This window comes from Mizuhopecten yessoensis, unplaced genomic scaffold (assembly GCF_002113885.1).
Source record: "Mizuhopecten yessoensis strain PY_sf001 unplaced genomic scaffold, ASM211388v2 scaffold716239, whole genome shotgun sequence".
Taxonomy (NCBI): Eukaryota; Metazoa; Mollusca; class Bivalvia; order Pectinida; family Pectinidae; genus Mizuhopecten; species Mizuhopecten yessoensis.
In genome coordinates this window covers 102,712-124,642 of record NW_018480017.1, presented here as the reverse complement: position 1 = coordinate 124,642, position 21,931 = coordinate 102,712, and the positions used below count along the sequence as shown (strand labels likewise).

Genomic DNA, 21,931 nt, shown 5'->3' with positions numbered 1-21,931 from the left:
CTGTACATAGGTTTTGGCAGGCGTGAAACACAGTTAGCGACTTGTCGGGTAGATTAATTGTTTACTAGGTCTGTAATCCTCTGTATTAGCCATTTTAATTCTCTACAATTGACCGGGCCATGGACCTTGGCCGTACGATTAGGACACGGTGTGCTCAGATCGCGATGTATTATTGCTAGTTTCTTGTGGATTCTACAAGACCGAAATATTCTATTGATGATGGGCTACATCGGGACATTTTTTATTGCAAAAATATGGAAAGAGGAACCACGCTTCTCGGTTGGAAATGACACGTAATAATTTCAACAAATTCACGCACATTTTATTTTGAATGAACGAGATTAAATATGTCGAATGCCAGACCAGTCGGTTCTTCCCGCCATTTCCCGGAAAAAGCTGGATCCCTCCCTGGGACTCGCCTCGTTACAGATACGTACCTAGGGGTGCCCAGAACAATGGCAGTCTCAACTTCTCCGAACACCACCATGCGAAACACGTCTGTGGTCACTAAACAACCGACCAAGTGTAAAACGAAAGACTCGAAGCAGCCGAGGTTTATGAAGGAGAGTAATGTAGACAGTGGACTGACCATCCTCCCGTGGGAGGATTTCATCTATGAGCCCCGGGTCCTTAACGACTTGTTCATCCTGGAAAGAGACGGGGTTATAACCTATGACCCCGAGGAGGTCAATGTCTTCTTTCACGCAACTCGGATGATGACGCCAACTTTTGGGGATGTATCGGAAAACGGCAAATCATGGTAAGATATATCCAATGCATATGTTTCATGAGCTTGTATTTCGTGTTTATAGTTCGAAAAAATCCTCAAAAACAGTACTAAATCCTATACAGAATCACGACTTTAATTATTGTTCTAAGTTGTAAAGCTTTCAATAAATACTGCATTAAAGTCCTGAACAGAATTATTGCTTTGTAGTTCTGTTAGAGTATTGAGTTAACAGTATTTAGTTATACACATTCGTAAGTTGTTAGCCACTGATAAAGACAGTATTTTTAAGATTGTAAAGTGTTGACTGTCTATAAAAGCGTTGTGTTTGAATTTGTAAGGAATCGGTCTTAACAGAGACAGTATTACCATTATTACGAGTCTGCCATCATTGTAGAATCTGTTTGAATAAATATTCACTCAACATTTTTACTATCGAATGGTCCTTACAGTTTTTATACAATAGGTATTGATTACACACTATGCTGGTTACCATTTAATTCTTTACTCTAGAACGCTAGCCTTTGTATGGGTCTGACCTTCATAACAGAGAGCGATTTTTCTACAAAACGTTTACAACCTTTATAGGGTGCTGACCATTACTGTAATGTTTTCACTCTAGAACGCGTACCTTTGGAGAGTACTGACCGTCATAACAAGAAATGATTTCACTCTAGAACGCTTACCTTTGTAGGTGCTGACCGTCGTTACAGGAAATGATTTCACTCTAAAACGCTTACCTTTGTAGGTGCTGACCGTCGTTACAGGATATGATTTCACTCTAAAACGCTTACCTTTGTAGGTGCTGACCGTCGTTACAGGAAACGATTTCACTCTAGAACGCTTATCTTTGTAGAGTACAGACCGTCGTTACAGGAAATGATTTCACTCTAGAACACTTACCTCTGTAGAGTACTGACTGTCGTTACAGGAAATGATTTCACTCTAGAACGCTTACCTTTGTAGAGTGTCCCTGCAGGTAAGGCGTAAGAATTGTATCTGCTTCCCCCATTTCATGATCGTAAGAGGCGACTAATTTTGGGAACTCATACTTTCTCTTCTTTCTAAACAACATTTTTATTCCTAATGTCCCCCTTGACAATACCTCACGTTTGGCCTTTGGTTGAGCGTTCGCCCCAGTGAGGAAGGCTTTGGGTTCTGTCCCCTGGCCGAGACATACCAGAGTCTGTAAAAATGGTAGTTTCTACTCCTGCTTAACGCTCAGCAACTTAAGAGTTGGGCGACTGGTTCGCCCGTTGTCAGTATAATGTGACCGGGTGGGATGTCCTGCTGTGTGTCTTCGGCAGTATGTTTCAGTGAGGTAGCACTATAAAGTCGGCATCTGTTCCGCGCTATCACAAGGAGACAAACACGAACATATCGCAGCCTCCCAAAACACACACGCATACACTACACGCATGCAACTTGCACACAGGGGAGATCGTCCTTAAATGACCATAGTTGTTGATAGGACGTTAAACAATACTAAACCAAACCAAACAAATAATTTCATTATAGAAAGCTTACCTTTGTTTGTGCTGACTGTCGTAACAGGAAATGACTTTACTTTAGAACGCTTACCTTCTTAGGTTGCTGGCCAACATAACAAGAAATGTTTACACTCTTGGACGCCTATCTTTGTAGCGTGCTAACCGTTATTGTTAGAAATGTTTTACTCTGGAACGCTGACTTTGTGGGGTGCTGACCGTCATAACAAGAAATGTTTATACTCTTGGACTCCTATCTTTGTAGCGTGCTAACCGTTATTGTTAGAAATGTTTTACTCTGGAACGCTGACTTTGTGGGGTGCTGACCGTCATAACAAGAAATGTTTATACTCTTGGACTCCTATCTTTGTAGCGTGCTAACCGTTATTGTTAGAAATGTTTTACTCAGGAACGCTTACTTTGTGGGGTGCTGACCGTCATAACAAGAAATGTTAACACTCTTGGACGCCTATCTTTGCAGCGTGCTAATCGTTATTGTTAGAAATGTTTCACTCTGGAACGCTTACTTTGTATGGTGCTGACCATCATAACAAGAAATGTTTACACTCTTGGACGCCTATCTTTGAAGCGTGCTAACCGTTATTGTTAGAAATGTTTCACTTTGGAATGCTTACCTTTGTAGCGTGCAGACCGTTACTGTAGAGGTTATTTCACACTAGAACGCTTACCACTCTTGGACGCCTATCTTTGTAGCGTGCTAACCGTTATTGTCAGAAATGTTTCACTCTGGAACGCTTACTTTGTATGGTGCTGACCGTCATAACAAGAAATGTTTACACTCTTGGACTCCTATCTTTGTAGTGTGCTAACCGTTATTGTTAGAAATGTTTCACTCTGGAACGCTTACTTGGTGGGGTGCTGACCGTCATAACAAGAAATGTTTATACTCTTGGACTCCTATCTTTGTAGCGTGCTAACCGTTATTTTTAGAAATGTTTTACTCTGGAACGCTTACTTTGGGGGGTGCTGACCGTCATAACAAGAAATGTTAACACTCTTGGACGCCTATCTTTGCAGCCTGCTAATCGTTATTGTTAGAAATGTTTCACTCTGGAACGCTTACTTTGGAGGTTGCTGGCCAACATAACAAGAAATGTTTATACTCTTGGACGCCTATCTTTGTAGCGTGCTAACTGTTAGAAATGTTTCACTCTGGAACGCTTACTTGGTGGGGTGCTGACCGTCATAACAAGAAATGTTTACACTCTTGGACTCCTATCTTTGTAGTGTGCTAACCGTTATTGTTAGAAATGTTTCACTCTGGAACGCTTACTTGGTGGGGTGCTGACCGTCATAACAAGAAATGTTTACACTCTTGGACTCCTATCTGTGTAGCGTGCTAACCGTTATTGTTAGAAATGTTTTACTCTGGAACGCTTACTTTGGGGGGTGCTGACCGTCATAACAAGAAATGTTAACACTCTTGGACGCCTATCTTTGCAGCATGCTAATCGTTATTGTTAGAAATGTTTCACTCTGGAACGCTTAATTTGTAGGTTGCTGGCCAACATAACAAGAAATGTTTACACTCTTGGACGCCTATCTTTGAAGCGTGCTAACCGTTATTGTTAGAAATGTTTCACTTTGGAATGCTTACCTTTGTAGCGTGCAGACCGTTACTGTAGAGGTTATTTCACACTAGAACGCTTACCACTCTTGGACGCCTATCTTTGTAGCGTGCTAACTGTTAGAAATGTTTCACTCTGGAACGCTTACTTGGTGGGGTGCTGACCGTCATAACAAGAAATGTTTATACTCTTGGACGCCTATCTTTGTAGCGTGCTAACCGTTAGAAATGTTTCACTCTGGAACGCTTACTTTGTGGGGTGCTGACCGTCATAACAAGAAATGGTTACACTCTTGGACGCCTATCTTTGTAGCGTGCTAACTGTTAGAAATGTTTCACTCTGGAACGCTTACTTGGTGGGGTGCTGACCGTCATAACAAGAAATGTTTATACTCTTGGACTCCTATCTTTGTAGCGTGCTAACCGTTATTGTTAGAAATGTTTCATTCTGGAACGCTTACTTTGTAGGGTGCTGACCGTTACTGCAGGAAATGATTTCACGATGGGACGCTTACCTTTGTATGTTGCTGGCCGTCATAACAAGAAATGTTTAAACTCTTGGAGCTTATCTTTGTAGCGTGCTAACCGTTATTGTTAGAAATGTTTCACTCTTGAACGCTTACTTTGTAGGGTGCTGACCGTTACTATATAGGAAAGGATTTCACTTTCGGACGTTTACCTTTGAAAAGTGCTGACTGTTACTGCAGGAAATGATTTCACGATGGGACGCTTACTTTGTATGGTGCTGGCCGTCATAACAAGAAATGTTTACACTCTTGGACGCCTACCTTTGTAGCGTGCTAACCGTTATTGTTAGAAATGTTTCACTTTGGAATGCTTACCTTTGTAGCGTGCAGACCGTTACTGTAGAGGTTATTTCACACTAGAACGCTTACCTTTGTAGGGTGCTGACTGTCGAGAATGTGGTAGAGCTGGAGAGGGTTCGACTATGGCTAACTGATAGAGTATCAGTGTTTGGTGTCACACTCGTTAAAAAGGAGGGAACTTTTGGTAAAAGTCAGAGAGGTAAGTCCTCGGCTTTATACCACAAATTTGATTTATATCTTATATAATTTTTGCAGTTCAAACATTCATTCAAATGTATTTTAAATTACATTGATGTGCATATAAAGGCAGCAATCCCTGCGTCTACGAATATCCCATTAACATCGTTTTCAAAAGCTTCGATACCTCAAAGTAAAATTTATCGCCGCTTGGTTAGTAGATATCAACTAGACTGGCACTGAAGTTACCTGTGAACAATATTTGTTGAATCCATGCCAAATACTGCTTAAAAATTAACACCGGGATACGGGAAGTAATCTTATGATGAAAAGGCGAAAATGACACCACTACATTTTGTGAACTGAAACTTTAGGCAGGAAGTACCATTAGATACAATAATGAATTGTCGTAATCCATAAGATACAATAATGAATTGTCGTAGTCCATAAGATACAATAATGAATTGTCGTAGACAATAAGATACAATAATGAATTGTCGTAGTCCATAAGATACAATAATGAATTGTCGTAGATCGGATACTGTGATAAGCTCCAGTAAGCTTGGATACTTTGATAAGCTCCATTGAGCTCTGATACTGTGATGATCTAATGGGCTCGCATAATGTAATAGGCTCCACTACGCTCAGATACTGTGATAAGGTCCAGTAGGCTCGGATACTATGATAAGGTCCAGTTGGCTCGGATACTGTGATAAGCTCCAGTAGAATCGGATACTGTGATAAGCTCCAGTAGGCTCGGATACTGTGATAAGCTCCAGTAGGCTCGGATACTATGATGAGCTCCAGTAGGCTCGGATACTGTGATGAGCTCCAGTAGGCTCGAATACTGTGATGAACTCCAGTAGCCTCGGATACTGTGATAAGCTCCAGTAGGTTCGGATACTGTGATAAGCTCCATTGGGCTCTGATACTATGATAAGGTCCAGAATGCTCGGATACTGTGATAAGCTCCATTGGGCTCGTATTATTAGATAAGCTCCATTGGGCTTGGATACTGTGGTAATCTTCCTTAGGCTCAAATACTGGGATAAGCTCCAGTAGGATCGGATACTGTGATAAGCTCCAGTAAGCTTGGATACTTTGATAAGCTCCATTGAGCTCTGATACTGTGATGATCCAATTGGCTCGCATAATGTAATATGCTCCAGTACGCTCAAATACTGTGATAAGGTCCAGTAGGCTCGGATACTATGATAAGGTCCAGTAGGCTCGGATACTGTGATAAGCTCCATTGGGCTCGTAGTATTAGATAAGCTCCGTTGGGCTTGGATACAGTGGTAATCTTCCTTAGGCTCAAATACTGAGATAAGCTCCAGTGGGCTTTGATACTAAGATAAGCTCAAGTTAGTTCGGATACCATGATAAGCTCCATTGAGCTCTGATACTGTGATGATCCAATGGGCTCGGATAATGTAATAAGCTCCAGTAGGCTCAAATACAGTGATAAGGTCCAGTGGGTTCGGATACTGTGATAAGCTCCAGTAGGCTCGGATAACGTAATAAGCTCCAGTAGGCTCGGATACTGTGATAAGCTTCAGTAGGCTCGGATACTGTGATACTCCTATGGGCTGGGATACTGTGATGATCCAATAGGCTCGGATACTGTGGTAATCTTCATTAGGCTCAAATACTGAGATAAGCTCCAGTGGGATCGGATACTGTGATAAGCTCCATTTGGCTCATATAATGAGATAAGCTCCATTGGGCTTGGATACTGTGGTAATCTTCTTTAAACTTAAATACTGAGATAAGCTCCAGTTAGTTCGGATACCGTGATAAGGTCCAGTAGGCTCTGATACTGTGATAAGCTCCATTTAGCTCGTATAATGAGATAATCTCCATTGGGTTTGGACACTGTGATAATCTTTTTTGGTTCAAATACTGAGATAAGCTCCAGTGGGCTCTGATACTGAGATCAGCTCCATTGATCTCTGATACTGTGATGCTCCAATGGGCTCTGATACTGTGATAAGCTCCGATGGGCTCAGATTCTGTAATAAGCACCAGTAGGCTCAGATACTTGGTAAGCTCTAGTAGGCTTGGGTACTGTGTATAAGCACCATTGAGCTCGGAAGCTAGGATAAGCTCTACTACTATAGGTTAGGGGTCAGAAAAGGGGTTAGCGCCTGAACTGTGCTGACATCAAGTGACACACATACATAAATAAATTTCAGTATCAAATGTAGCTTTGGTGACCGGAAACGCTGACAAGAGGAAAGAAAGGATTTTGTGTGATCTTAAAAGTTTTATAATCAGATTATAATTCTCAAGAATTTACCAAGATCAATCAACCGCACAGATTAAAATTCAATGTAAAAGAGTTTAATCACCATTTTAGACGAAATTGTTGACCTGTGCCAAAATTTCATTGAATTGATTTATATCTGGGCCATTTCGACTTGGTGATTATGCTAGGGTCTGGCAGGATTCAAGTTCTTGTGAGAAAACCTATATACTTTAATTTGGACCAGTCTTTAACATATATGCCAATTAATTGTTTCTGTAAACAATATAAGTGATTGACAATCAGATAATCCAGAAAATCGGACAAACCTTTTACATTTTAGTGTCAAGGTCACATCGTCACAATATTTGTTCTATAGGCCACACGTCCATTTTATTGAGTATATAGTCTGAAATACATGTCTCCTTTTAACAGTTTTGATGGGACAAAAACAGTCAGAACGTTCTCCATAGGATGTTTTTGAAAACTTCGCTCACCAGATTTGGTACTAAATACATTTAATGTTTTCTTGTAGACCGGAGCATGTCCACACAGTTTCCATACACGTTTTTTTCCCCCAGAAATTCTATGGAGGACGTTCTGACTTCAAAATTTGTTTAGGACTATTGATTGTATTGACTGACGCACATGTTCTTAAATCGCGATTGACGTTTTGTTCAGCCTGTCTAGGTTGAATACCAGATTAATAAGATGATCACCCAACTTTCCTCCATACAACGACATGTCCAATAGTATTCTCTCGACTCCATCCTCGTGACAGTGCCAAGTTGTATAAGACACTTTCTTCGTTTCATTACCATTTCTGAAATTATTCCTCATAATACTTCTTGTTACAGCGCCATGTCTGATAGTATTTGACCCAAAGAAGGGTAACATTCGGGACCAGCTGTACCACGCGTTCGTCAGGTCTGTCAGCGCTATGGACCACGGCAAGAAATTCTGTATAGAGGTAGGTTTCTCACTTTAACTGTATACGTTTTGTTATCCGTCAGTTATCTCCCTTCGTTATTCTGTAACAGGCGAGATTTCTACCAAGGTTCTCCCTCCGTTATTCTGTAACAGGCGAGATTTTATACCCATGTTCTCTACTTAGGGTTCCGTATACTAAGGAATAAGTAAGAAAGGCAAATACACACTTACAAGTACATTTATTATACCCCGTGGATATTCAGACGAGTCACATGTAATTATAGAGTAATATACAACACAGCACCTAACAATTACACTACCTCGTCCTCACGCTAGCTACTCATGGCTTCGGTACGTGTTAAATAAATGTAACGTTGATAACCACGTACCCCTGCCGATTCCATAAATATCTAAGCTACACTAGAAAAGTACCTACGACCTAACACCTACATTAAGAAAAAGAAAAGAGAGAAAAGCCAGAGAGGTGAGGTGACCTGAGACTCAACGCATCCGTCTGACTACCGAACCACACGTGCACTCGGCTATTTATACCGCCAACAATACCTGATATATTAACCAATAAGAAACAAGATTACATAACGTTAACGAAAATACCCTACAGTAGCGGGCGGAAGTAAATAAACTTCCGGTCTATTACTAACGACGCTGGATGAACGATAGCATGAACACGTATACAAAGTATCTAATACCCGTTACAATTCTGCGTCAGACGATTGGTTGTTAGAAGTTATTATAGAACATGTTCTTGTCCTGTCCAAATGTGACCCATGTCTTTATGATTGATCCCTACTTATCTCAGGGAATCTTGTAATGCTGACATCATCTGTCAATAAAAATAAACTTTTACCTCCATAGGTGAATCTCAACGGATGTGTGCAGAACTGGTGTACACGGGTCACTGGTGCCAAATGTAAGGCTGTTGGCGCCAAACTCATCATTACGAACGGTGAGGAGCGAGACCACTTCCTGTCTGCTGAGAACGTGGTCTGCTGTGTCGTCTGCTTGCCAGTGTGGGCCATACAGACAGGTATTCTACAGGTACGGTACTGGAAAACGGGATGATCTTGTTTCCCTAGCTTTTAGAATAACAAAGAAAAGTGTTGATATATGAAGACAAACCAATTATAGTTAGTTTCACACTAACAACTAATTTTTGTAAGATATTGGTTTGAAACCTAGATATTGAAATGGGATGACCCATAGTTCCATATTTTAGAAAAAAATCTGACGAAGTCATAAATAAAAAAAATTGTGAACCTGATATTTTCGATAATTCTCGAAGACCGTATTTCCATCAATAGAATTTCGAGTTCAAGACCTATAACTATAGAACTCATTATGTATATATATCTACAACGAAACACATGACACTGTATCTGTGTTGTAACACAGCATTATGGTTCTGTATCTATGGCACAGGCACATCGACACTTCCAGTACATGGACTACTTTCTAGATCTGACTATGGAGGAACTCAGACTTCATGGCTCTATGGGAGGAACAGCAAGTCAACGCGAGAAACTCTTCGCAGGTAAATATAATCTTCTACATTTGATATTAATTGATGAAAGATCTCGTAAGAGTTTTGCATTTCGCACTGTCAAAATTGGACGTTATTACTTTTCTCGAATATACTTATAGGATTTACTCGCATGAGAAACGATCAATAATGACATGGTTCTAAAACAAAATAAATCTTGTGTAAGGGTTTCAGTCTAAAAAATAAAAAATAAAAAAATAAAATAAAATAAAATAAGGACACCAATCTCTATTTCGAATACCGCATAATTGTCGAAAGTGTTACAGCTCGTATACTTCCCATTGTTTCAGACTATGTACGAACTAATCCTAACGATATCTTAAAATCTCCATATTCATACTGGTACTTTTCTGTGTTCTTCGTATACAGAAAACACACGTACCGGAGTGTTCCGGACGAAGCCTTCAGAGGCGGGTGTGGCATCTCTAGACCCTCGACGTGGAATGGAACTGGACGGACACAAGTACATCTGTATCAAGAAGTACGATAAAAAGGATAACAAACCCATGGAGGAATCTATTGACGAGCACGAAACGACAACCCTACATAACCTACTCGCTCACATAGCGAAAAGTAAACTGAAAAACGAGGGAATTGAGAACGAGGTGTGTGCAGGCTCTGTGGGCAGTTCTGATGAAGTCGCCGACAATCTGACGGACGATGTAAAGGCAAAGACTACACCAAGTATAGCCACTGACAAGGCTGGACTCCTTCACACTAACGTCCAAGTTCATCAGGGTGCGTTTTTAAATAAGACATCTGTTTCAAAGGTGCAATTGAAAGAAAACGCACAGCTGAAAGTATACGACGACGAAAATGAAATAATGGATGAAGATGAGAGGGGGGAAGTTGATAAAATGCAAATTCAGACAACATCAAAGGGTATAAAGAATACAGAGAATAAACAGCGAATGAGCTGGGACCAGGACAAAGACGTAATGAACGAAAGGATACGTGCTGCAACGTTAGAAACTACAAACGAGCCTCGAAATAACAATGTGTACGAAAACGGAATGGAAACGTTGCTTTTGAAAGGTTATTCAAGATGCAAAGAGGAAGAAGAAGAGGAAACATCAAAAACACCTAGGACAAAGAAAGTAAAAAAGAAGACGAAAAAACGGACTAATAGCGTGAATAGACGTAAAACGACTTTGTCGAATGGAGATTTCCAGTCGGATAATGGCACAACCGAAGGAAGGCCAGTTAGTAGGAAAGGATATGCAAATCAAGACAATGATTCGTCTGATGACAATGCTGAGGGATACAATGCAGGTGATAACATCACCAGTCTGTCCCAGACGGCGGAAGTCGACACCTACACACAGGAAGTACGTTCAAGGCGTCGGAAAAGGTCAAAGCAACTGACAAAAGTCTCCGAGTCATCTGGAGATGATAGTGAAGAGGAATTTACGAAATATTTACAGGATGCTAATTCTACAATTCTGAGAAATATCGACCAAGAACGATTATTCACTGAACGTCATTATCCCGATCAATTAAAAGGTGCGACGACGGACCAGGTACAGGCCAACCCCAAGCCCTACTTGTTACCGGAAGAAGACGAGTTCGACGGTAGGACAAGTAACATAATCCCAGTCGGAAAGACGGATAGGACGTATCTCATAGACAATACCGAGGACGATTTGCAACAAAACGGAGCTGAGGGCGACATTGAACTCACTGACTGTGAATTGGATGGTGATGGCGAGGAGGAAGATGAGGGTGGAAATACACAGGAGCAATCGGATGTAACGCAAAAGAAGAAGCGACCGAATACGACAATGGACCGTTCTAAGAGGCCAAGCAGATACGATTCGACGAGAAAGTACCTTGGAATCCGAACACCGCGACGTAATCAGCGACCCATGACGACAGACACCGTACAACATCAAGCCGTCTACGAAATGGAGCTCATGTGATGGATAGTTACAGGTGGTCATATCAGAATGTTTACAACCCAGTCTCTTGTTTTAGTATATGTAATCGACCGTAGGAAAGTCTTTCATTTCTGTCATGTGCTGATATGCATAGCTCATACGATGAGAGTTGTGATCGACGACGGATTACGGTAATTGCGTACGCAACCCTTTTATTAGGTCACATATATACGATAAAGTGTTACCGAAATAATGTTGTAACTCCTTGGATTTGTAAGTTGTGCTGTATGCTGTGGGAGATTCCATGTATTGTTATTGAAAAGCATTTTTATGTGTGTCGTTCCTCATGCAAAACTTGTCAGTGTACTAGGCGCGTGAAACGGTAAAATACGTCTCTATACAAGCAAGCGAGACCAACTAGGCGCGTGAAACGATAAAACACGTCTCCATACAAGCAAGCGAGACAAACTAGGCGCGTGAAACGATAATACACGTCTCCATACAAGCAAGCGAGACCAACTAGGCGCGTGAAACGATAAAACACGTCTCCATTCAAGCAAGCGAGACCATCTCATTTAGACCCTTTCAAACAGTTTCTTTGCAAAGGGTTCATGGGCATTTATGATAAAGCAGCGTGAATAAAGGAAAGGCGCCGTAAATTCTGTATCGAGGACCCGAATAAGTCGTTGTATGGTAAATATTGATAATGATGAAACAGTTGAATGTATCTTATTATTTGAAGGGATAGGTTTTGAACAGCTTGACATTATTGTTAGTGCTCGAGTCCCAGGTATCCGGGTTATTATGACGTCATACTATGTAGTGGTTCATTTGCTAAGGCCGGTTTACGGAGATTCCAGGTTAAGTTTGCCTTTAAGTTTGGATTAACTAAATTCTAGGTAGAAGATAAATTCTCGCAGATTTTGCGGTAATATTTCACTGTTTTCTCAGTTTATATCACCAATAAAAGAAAATGGTCAAGATATTTCGCATAGAAAACGGAAAGAAAAACAAAAACTACTTCAGATTTATTTTTTCGCTCATGTTACAAGCAACTATCGCCTTTTAAGTTGTTTGCGGGCTCATTTGATTAACTAAAAGGTAAAATGTATGTTACGTACGCACATATTGATTACGCACATAAAGGCAAGGTAAAACTTGGGAACCCTTAAATGTGAAAATTGGCCCAACCTACAACACACGAAAAAGTGTCGGGGTGATATTTTTAATCATATCAAATTGCAGTGAATGTAAACTATATAAATATATATCAATTTTGAATGCATTACAACACGAAATGGAAGTCATTAATGCTTAAAAATGTCATAAATCAGCGGGAACCCATCTTAATCTAGACCGACAGAAATAATCAAACCCACGTTTGTCTCACGGTTTTATTGTCTGGTTTGTGTTTTGGGACCAATGCAGCAGTGTGTGTGGATAATGTTTCGTGTTTTTTGACAGAACTCCAACTGTCAAACTACAAAGGGAAGTTCTGTGTTTGCTGGCTGTGCCCACCATCCTACAGTAACATTTAAATATGACACTGTGACACCTATACAATAACCTGAATGTTGTGTCTATCTAAATCACAGTTCACCTAGTGACTGTTGCCCCTAACTTGTTGTAACGTCACTATCATTGACTCACTGTTGGGCTGAAAGTCAACATCATCATCTTTAGACTAAAAGTCTACACTTTTGAATTTCGTATTTCATTGTATGTTAAGTTTCTCAAATGAGAATAAAACATGCACAAATCTTGATGGTATTTTTATTGTTTGTAAATAAGTGTTTTCTGACACCTGTTGCTATCTGACACATGCCAACCAAGAACATGACTATTGATTAAAATTAGTTTTCATTTTTATGCGCCTGTCAAATTTGACGGGAGTATTGTGGTATGGTTTTTTTTCCGTCCGTCCGGATCTCTTTGAAACTTAGTATACATTATGATCATGATGTGTTGTTGTGTTTCCTTGAAAAGAATTTTGATTCGACGTTTTTTGCAAAAGTTATTGCCCTTTGTTTATTTCAGTATTTGATTTTTGTCCGGCAATCTCCTCCTACATTTTTCAACGGATCTCTTTGACACTTGGTATACATTATAATCATGGTATGAAGTATGTTCAGTAAGAGCCGAGTTAAATTGTATCCACTCTGCAAAGGAACAAGTGCTTTCCCTAAAATGCCAAAAGTATCCATGGATACCAATCGGAATATGCATTTTAAGATACTGATGGATTCTGTGGAATGCTACACCCGGCCATTAGCAAAACGAGAGAATGCTTTTTGCATTCACTTTTGGGTGGGTTTAACAAGTCTCTGATTATAAACCACTCTCACCGATCTGCATAAGGATATCATGGTGTCAACAAAGAATCTTGTAACATGATATCTGGCTACAAACACTAACATTTCCTGCTGCCATAAAGATCTGGGCATGTTTAACAACTAAGGAAACCCTTCCCATCCATTTTTCAATTTTCCGAAAGACGAAGTTTTACACTTCATACCTCATACACGTGGAGGAGTATTTTTGTTCTTTTGTTCCAAAAGCTTTCTTTTCAAAGAAAAGCGAACAGCAATAAAAATGAATATAAATGTATTGTGGTAAACTATTTTGAGACCTTTATTCTGTTTGTTTTTTTGTGAAATCAGGACAATGGCCATGATCAAATCAACCAGGAACTTGCTAAGAAGGATGAAGTTATACTCAGCATAGGTTTATCATTGGTCACACACAGTAAAGGAAACTAGAGTTACCTCCCTTCCATTTCCAGTAAAGTTCTAGTTATTACAATTTTGATATAATAAATGGATATAATTTATTTGGATACAACAATGCTTAAATTGATATAGATATTTTATTTGATAAAACAAATGATTTATTTGTTTATAATACATTAATATGCCATCTAAATATCATATGTTTGCCTTAAAACAGCAGCTAATTAAACACAGAATACAACACAAATCTTGTTTTATTCAACAATAAGTGAAGTATATTTATAAAATTTGTAAACAGTTAAAATTAACAAATATCATCTTTGCATCTTAAAACACATGTACAGAAAAACTTATGGGTGGACCAAAAAGGGGTTATTTGGCCATATTTACTTTGCACGTCCTTTAAATTATTGAAAATTCTTTTGATATAGAGAATCACGTCTTCATCTTCCCTGTACCAATCTTTCAACAGTCAAGTTTCTGACATCTCACAAGTACACTGGTTCTTCAGTTAATTTCCTAACTTTGTCTGTTGTAGTTCTTCAGTCAATGGTTTCACTTTGTATTTAAATTAATATGCAGAAGACCAGTTTGAGTTTTAACATATTCTCCAGTGCTATCATATTGGCCTCTGTATGCTTCGAATGTTTATGAATTCATTCTGTGATGTTTGGTCGTAGTTTTGATACTGTGACAGGCTAACTCACAGTATCACACTGGTACAGCATAGACAGGCTGGCTGTTTGTAAACATATCACAGCTTCACCATCATGAGAATGTCTTCGCCATCAAGTTCAGTATAAACATAGATCCAATGGCAGTGGCCTTCCTATATGAAGATGTTACCATCACTGTCGTAGTGCTGAACCCAACAACAGACCTGTCAGGTGTCAACAGATGCCATTTCAACATCAGAGGGAAATCCTTGTTTCTTGTAGTTATTGATGCCAACCTGAAAAAGAGAACAAAATTGGTGACCTGTTTTCCGAAATAAACGCACATGCTCTCCCCCATTAACATGAGATGTTTTTAATGCTTGAGTATACCTAACAGGACAGGGGATGACAATAACAGACAGACCGTTGGCAATCATCCCTCATAGCAGATTGTACCCCAACTTTTGTGTATTTTGACTGCCTACAAAAATTTCACATTTACTGAAACTGTGAGCCCAATGAAAATTTATTGATCAACAATTATACTGATATTTCTGACTCTGCATATTGAAATCACTCATGTTCATACCACCAGGACCCTGACTATTACCCATGAAGTAAGACAAATACATACATCTAAAACCCTGACTGGCTCCCTGTAAAACTACACTATACCACTATAGATCTGTGAATGATCTGCTTGCCAATATTTTGCATGTTACACAATAAATAGCATAAGGGTGCTTATAAGTCTTAAGACATGACTAGGTCTAGATCTAAGGAGAAATATCCTAAGTCACCAAGTTTAAGTGACAACAAAATATCAAATCAGATTTACAAATTAAAAGACGAACATCCAACTGGCCACCTAACCATTTGGTTTGGTTTGGTTTAATTTTGTTTAACGTCCTATTAACAGCTAACTAAGGTCATTTAAGGACGTGCCTCCATGTGTGTTGCGTATGCGACAGCGTGCTTGCGTGTGTTTGCAGGAGACAGGGTATGTTGATGTGCTGGCCACCTAACCAACATATCTAGGTTTAACATTTTGCTTAGTCTTCATGTCTAGTTTGAGAAATCAATATATATTTCAAATGTTCAGTGAAGTGTAGAAAACTTTGCCTTGCTTAAGAAATTTTCTATAGCCAACATGTATGGCATGGGAAATGCACCACAACAAATTGATCAAGCTAGGCTCCATTATTGACAAGTATAAGTAGAGAAAATTGCCATAATATTACATAGTGATTTCTTTTGGCCTTGAAAAAGATTAGGACAGGATCCATTTTCAACAAGGTAAAGAATCGCAAGGCGATCCATAGTCCCCCATTGGTAATGATTTCTATATTTAACAACCAGTACACTTATGTCAGCAAGCATAGGCTTTGTGATTTATTTCTAGCACTACGCAATCCTAGGATTTCTTGAACACCAAAACTGGTAACTCCAGGTGAAATAGTATAGAAGATAAGCCCCGGATAAACTTTTCTTTCGGACGGAAGGACGGAGTGCAAACCTATAGTCCTCCCCACAAACCGGTGGGGGACAAATAAAATCATAAAAGGACATTTGATTTAGGTGTGACGGATTTGATTTCAAAGTTAGATAAATGTCTTATAACATTTACCAATCTGACTCACTAGATCCACTAGATCAAACTTGAGATATTCACAACAACCAAAATGGATGATATGTCCAGTCTACAGCAATATACACTGAAAACTTACCTCAAACGTTTTCAGTACATGGTCACAAGCATGGTAAAGATCAGTCAGCCCTTTCTTCAGGACATCTGTAGCGATTGCACCTGTATAATTATAAACATGTTTGTAAAATATAACATAAGGCCGAATAGCCCGAATAGCTCGCCAAGCTTTTATCTATACCTTTTTTTAAATCAGTAATATGGACAGGCTTTGTTCAGGTGGGTTTAAAATATTATGTTACAGTGTTCCAGATAGAAAGGGAAAGCAGAGCGCCACGCCCTGCCTTTATTTACACAACATGCATGGCACCCTGCCCTTTTTATTGACACTATACACATGTATTACAATGATGAGTGCTATAAAATAGATTTTCTTCCAAATAAAATATCTTTACTGAAAGTATCATTTGTCTGGAATGTTCACACACAAGTACCATTTCTTGGATTACACCGTTTACACAATATAAGTACCGTTTGTCTGGATCCGGAAGTTGATTTTGTTTTCTGATGGGTGAGGAATACTGTAACCACAGAACTGGACTTCAGGGCTAGAAAAAATACAACGTCTGATAAGTTTACGAATTGATCTCACCTCATTAATCGGTAGAATGAATCAATCACTGGTACATAATACCTAACTAATACACTTAGTAGTTACAGGGATTTTGTTATAATGTGACCTGCCTTTCCAAACATGCTATTTAAGATAATTTTGTAATGTCTTAAGATGTGTTGCCCTGGAAGTATCTGTCATATCTCCTTAAATGATGCAGTCTCCCACTAAATTCAGGTTTCACTGAGGATGTCTCCCAGTGCTTTCTGAGAAAAACTTTAAAGCATAAAAAATGTTTAGCTTTCAAAATTCAAGATGGCTCCTTGTTCGATATCTTTGTTTTCCAATCTGTCCCAAAATTCTATATGCAACAATATATGGACCATAGAAAACTTAACTTAATTCAAGATTGCCATGACCTATTTGTCGTCATGGTTTTCCAATCAGTCACAAAAATTAAAAAGCACAACTACAGATCTTGGGAAATAATAATGTAAAATTTGGGAAAAAATCTCTCCAGTACTTTCTGAAAGTACTATCTCACAAAATAAAAGGTGACCACCTTTCAGCCAGTTTGGTCGTCCTATGCAAAACTATGGACCATAATGAAAACCTACAGGTAAATTTTGAGAAACTTAAAGATCAGTTCTGAGAAAAAGGGCTAAGAATATTTCACTCTTAAAATTCAAGATGTTAAACTGTTTGCTGTCTTAACATTCATTCACAACTAGCTAGGAATGAAGGGAAGCCTATATGTGATATCCGTACAATAGTATTTCGAATAGAATCCCTCTAATACTTTGTGAGAAATTGTGCTAACAAGTATTGTACAAGATAGATGGGTGGCTGACAACTCATGGAGATTGACAAGCCAACCATCCAATGAAAAACCATCATCCTGAAAACATCTGATCTGACTTGGGATGGGGGTTAATTTCAAGCACTCACAGTATTTCTAGGACAATTTTGGAGGGGGCTTATTTGTGGTCAAATACGGTATCTGAACAAGTGCTACTCACTTTTTCATGATGATGTAGCGGAGAGAGTTACCCAATGTATGGTCTTCACCATGTAATACAAATGTTCTGCAGGTTTCATCCTCATTGTCAGTTTCTATCTGGAAATCAAAACATATAACTGAGTAAAATAAAATATATAAAATAATGCATCGACAGTCAAAAATATTAATTTAAAGGCAGATTTTATAGGATGAAACTTCTACTTTTTACCAAAATGGCCTTTTTCATTATGTTTCGGAAGTCAATATAAAATGTGAGAGTACTACAACTAGTAAGTACATGGAAAGCAAAATATGGACCAGTTTCTGAGTGACATTTTTAGTTCACTGTAGATGGCAAAACTGTTCCATTTTTTTCATTAAATGCAAACTTTTATGTGTCTCCCAGAAAGTCAACTATCTCTCTTATAAGTTGGGGGATACCCAGATACCATTTTTTCTTCAAAAATCCTTATTACAGACCTATGAATTGAGAAGCAATAAATCATTTTCACAATATATAACGTTATTATTATAGATATACACATTTTTTTCTATCATAAGTATACGGGTATAATGGAAGAGGGTGTTGCGCCTCTTTAAAAAAAACACCAAAAAAACAGTGTCATAACGCGTGACGTCTTTTTTCGCGACAAATATCTATCCGTAATTTCTTTTTAATCAATATGACCAGGTCCAGTACACTCTGCCGATTGAGCTATATAGCTGTAAAGACCTATAATAGCTCTATTGACCTATCTGAAATAGGTCTTTTGAGCTATTTTCAAGTGTTTTTCTTTTTTAAGGAAAACGGAACAAAGTCGCATTTAAAAGAAGATTGTATCATTAGGTTCAAAACAAAAGACATTAAATATAAGTATTCTTTTTAAAAATAATAATGTAAAGAAATCGGAAATTTTACATTTATGAAAAATGAAAATAAACATCTAAATGTATGCTTTTTGTAGTTAACATTACCTTATTGTTTTATGCGACTTTGCTTTAACTTAATTAAATTTGAAATCTGAGAAAATATAGCTCAATACAGCTATAATTTATAGGTGTATATAGCTATATAGGTCTTTATAGCTATATAGCTCAATCGGCAGAGTGTACTGGACCTGATGACAATCTAAAGTGGAAACATCTTCTGGCTTCAGAGGTTGCATTTTTGTGGATGTACTATGCTAATTATAACCCATGATGTGTGTTAAAGATGATATATGATCACATCCTCATAGGGACAGTACCACAAACAACAGTATATTAACGCGTCTGGATCCTGTATACATGCTTACCACTTCCAACAGACGTTTTTTCTCCATTGCAACGAAGTGTGTTTCTCGCCATGTGCAACTTCCGGTTTTAATTCAGGGGAGATGCTAACAACCAGATTAGTGACATGGAGTGACCAGAATATCGTGGAAGTGACCAATACTGGACACATTTATAACCTGTTATTGATTCATATCTATAGAAGATAAGATCGTAAGGTTTCCAAAAGAGATTTTTTTATCTAGAGCACCACAATAAAAGGGAGCGTACATGTTGAAATTAAGTCCTTATATACATTCGTTCCTGACGACAGCGCATGTTGTGGGGGATACAACAATCTCATATATAAATCATGTCTTAAATGTCGTCAATACTAGCCAATACTAGCTGTGGTGCAGTAATCCCTCAATGTATATAAAATAGTCTTGTCGACATTCAAAGTAAAGGTTTATTGAAACATGTACCACGTATCCTATGCTACAACTGATATTACATATTTATATATTTAGTGTACGTTATGTTTGATATTATAGGTTGTATGTTACAATTAATATCGCGCAGTGTACACATGTATTTCATAATTCATATTACATACTAAACACACGGATGTTACAATTAATATCGCATAGTGTACACAGTGTATTTCATAATTAATATTACATACTATACACCTGTATGTTACAATTAATATCACATAATGCACATCTGTATGTAATATTTCTATTAATGACAGTGTTATGGTAAATCCTCAGCTCTTTAGTTCCCGTTGTTGTTTATTTATTTTAATGGCTTTGGTATGGTAATCTTCAGCTCTAATAATTTCCTGTTGTTATTTATTTCTATTAATGACCTTGTTATGGTAAATCCTCAGCTCTTTAATTCCCGTTGTTGTTTATTTATTTTAATGGCTTTGGTATGGTTAATCCTCAGCTCTAATAAGTTCCTGTCGTTATTTATTTCTTTTAATGACAGTGTTATGGTAAATCTTCAGCTCTAATAAGTTCCTGTTGTTATTTATTTCTATTTATGATAGTGTTAATGTAAATCCTCAGCACTTTAGTTTCTGATGTTGTCTATTTCCTATGTAATGACACGTGTAACTACAACAGGTGTGTATTGCGTTAATCGTTTTTCGAAGCAGGAAGCGATAGAGATAATCTTATTGACAATCCGTAGCTCCGGGTTTTTTCAACGGTTGTCTACGCCAGACCTACATGATTTAAAGTCTACGATCTGAAACATTCTTTATGATATGGGTCATAAACAAACAATAGTAACCAGGTAACAAAACATGACTTCGCTGAGTAACATGAGTTGATTGCGCCTTGGACGAATGATAACAGGCTTCTGAACTCACATTGACTAAACGCTTATTGATATAAACTTATTATCGACAACGAAATATTTCCGAGCTAGCTCACGTGGATTTTCTCGGCGTTTTCTTTTAAGGAGTACATTTTTTCTCAAGGATTTCCCCACCATTGTGCTGTTGTTGGGGGATCCTATCTGAGCTACATGAGGCACATCGTTTGATTTACTCAACTGTAATTTATAAAGCAGATAAACTGCGTCAGGGTCGTCTTTTTATCCGTACTAACCGTGATCAATACATCAATAAAGTATGTTGTAGCTAAGGAAATTCTACAATACTAAGAGGGCGAATCAAATGTACTTCAGACAACGAATGCATACACAACTTCTGTTGGTGAATAACTATAGCCAGTATTAAGTTAATTTCAATTAAATCGATACTATTGAAATAAATTGACGATTATATATGCGGTGCAATTGGCAAAAATAATAATAATAATGTTTCTTAAGTGACATCAAGACAGTAATTTGAACTCAAAATCGATAATCTAAAAAGAGGACCAAAGAAAAGACTCAAGAAACGATACAAGAATAAGACCACGTGATCCGAAATTATAAGTCTTTTGCTTCATTGACTGCACCCGCCATGTTAATCTATATCAAATCTAGGAAATGTCACGTCGTTATAACGAAAACAGGATGAGTGACAACGAACCAGCATATTTTCCTATAAGATCACGATGGCGATCGTAACACTTGTGGATACTTTTCATCAATGTGCTTCTTTTGAAACACTGTGTTGTAACCCTCTCCGTCGGCACTCGGCATTCATCACGGAAGTCGTGATTTAAGGACCAAGCTGTTGAATACCGACTCAAATGTTACATGTAAACAATCTTGGTTTGAAAAGCGCGGATGTTACTATCAAAAAAGGGAGGGTGTCCGTCGGAAGGTCGCAATCGTCCCGCTTATCAAATGTATAGCTTAGAAGTAAGTCGTTACAGATGGTCATGCTATAAGTAAAGATCAAGGAAAGTGGATTGAGTAGAAGAGACTGTATTTTCTTTGATTGCAAACCCAGGAAGTTATATAATGCCGACGTGGTCAAAAAGATTTCCTGTTATTTAAAGATATCACTTTGCCGATTTATCAGGAGGTGAAACTGACGGACGTGAAAAGGTTTTATGTTACCAATCTTGATAAGCTCGTAAATAAATTCTTCCGCATATGAGAATAATAAGTCGGTCAGATGAGGGTCACAGTTTGTTCCTAAAGAAGGGGTGGGG

At 38.4% G+C, this 21,931-nt stretch overlaps 2 protein-coding genes across 2 annotated transcripts; one reads left to right on the top strand and one right to left on the bottom strand.

The window, feature by feature from the left end:
• Window positions 1-229: 229 nt before the first annotated feature.
• Window positions 230-13,173, top strand: LOC110442258. Its single transcript, XM_021485766.1, has 6 exons — window positions 230-760; window positions 4,707-4,828; window positions 7,909-8,021; window positions 8,858-9,040; window positions 9,422-9,533; window positions 9,912-13,173. Exons 1-6 carry the CDS (start codon window positions 348-350, stop codon window positions 11,459-11,461), a joined length of 2,493 nt encoding a protein of 830 aa, XP_021341441.1. The 5' UTR covers window positions 230-347; the 3' UTR covers window positions 11,462-13,173.
• A 1,139-nt stretch (window positions 13,174-14,312) lies between these two features.
• LOC110442260 (DNA-directed RNA polymerases I and III subunit RPAC2-like) lies at window positions 14,313-19,428 on the bottom strand. Its single transcript, XM_021485769.1, has 5 exons — window positions 19,358-19,428; window positions 18,082-18,179; window positions 16,981-17,057; window positions 16,532-16,611; window positions 14,313-15,100 (listed from the first exon to the last, which is right to left on the bottom strand). Exons 1-5 carry the CDS (start codon window positions 19,382-19,384, stop codon window positions 15,032-15,034), a joined length of 351 nt encoding a protein of 116 aa, XP_021341444.1. The 5' UTR covers window positions 19,385-19,428; the 3' UTR covers window positions 14,313-15,031.
• Between the last annotated feature and the right edge of the window lie 2,503 nt (window positions 19,429-21,931).

What these genes read in the sequence shown, in the direction of transcription:
- LOC110442258 (XM_021485766.1), top strand. Translation starts at nt 348, where the DNA reads ATGTCGAATGCCAGACCAGTCGGTTCTTCCCGCCATTTCCCGGAAAAA. An exon ending in GCAAGAAATTCTGTATAGAG is followed by an intron (nt 8,022 to 8,857) that starts GTAGGTTTCTCA and finishes TTACCTCCATAG; the next exon opens with GTGAATCTCAACGGATGTGT. An exon ending in TACAGACAGGTATTCTACAG is followed by an intron (nt 9,041 to 9,421) that starts GTACGGTACTGG and finishes TCTATGGCACAG; the next exon opens with GCACATCGACACTTCCAGTA.
- LOC110442260 (XM_021485769.1), bottom strand. Translation starts at nt 19,384, where the DNA reads ATGGAGAAAAAACGTCTGTTGGAAGTG. An exon ending in AAAAACGTCTGTTGGAAGTG is followed by an intron (nt 18,180 to 19,357) that starts GTAAGCATGTAT and finishes TTTGATTTCCAG; the next exon opens with ATAGAAACTGACAATGAGGA. An exon ending in CGCTACATCATCATGAAAAA is followed by an intron (nt 17,058 to 18,081) that starts GTGAGTAGCACT and finishes TATTTTTTCTAG; the next exon opens with CCCTGAAGTCCAGTTCTGTG.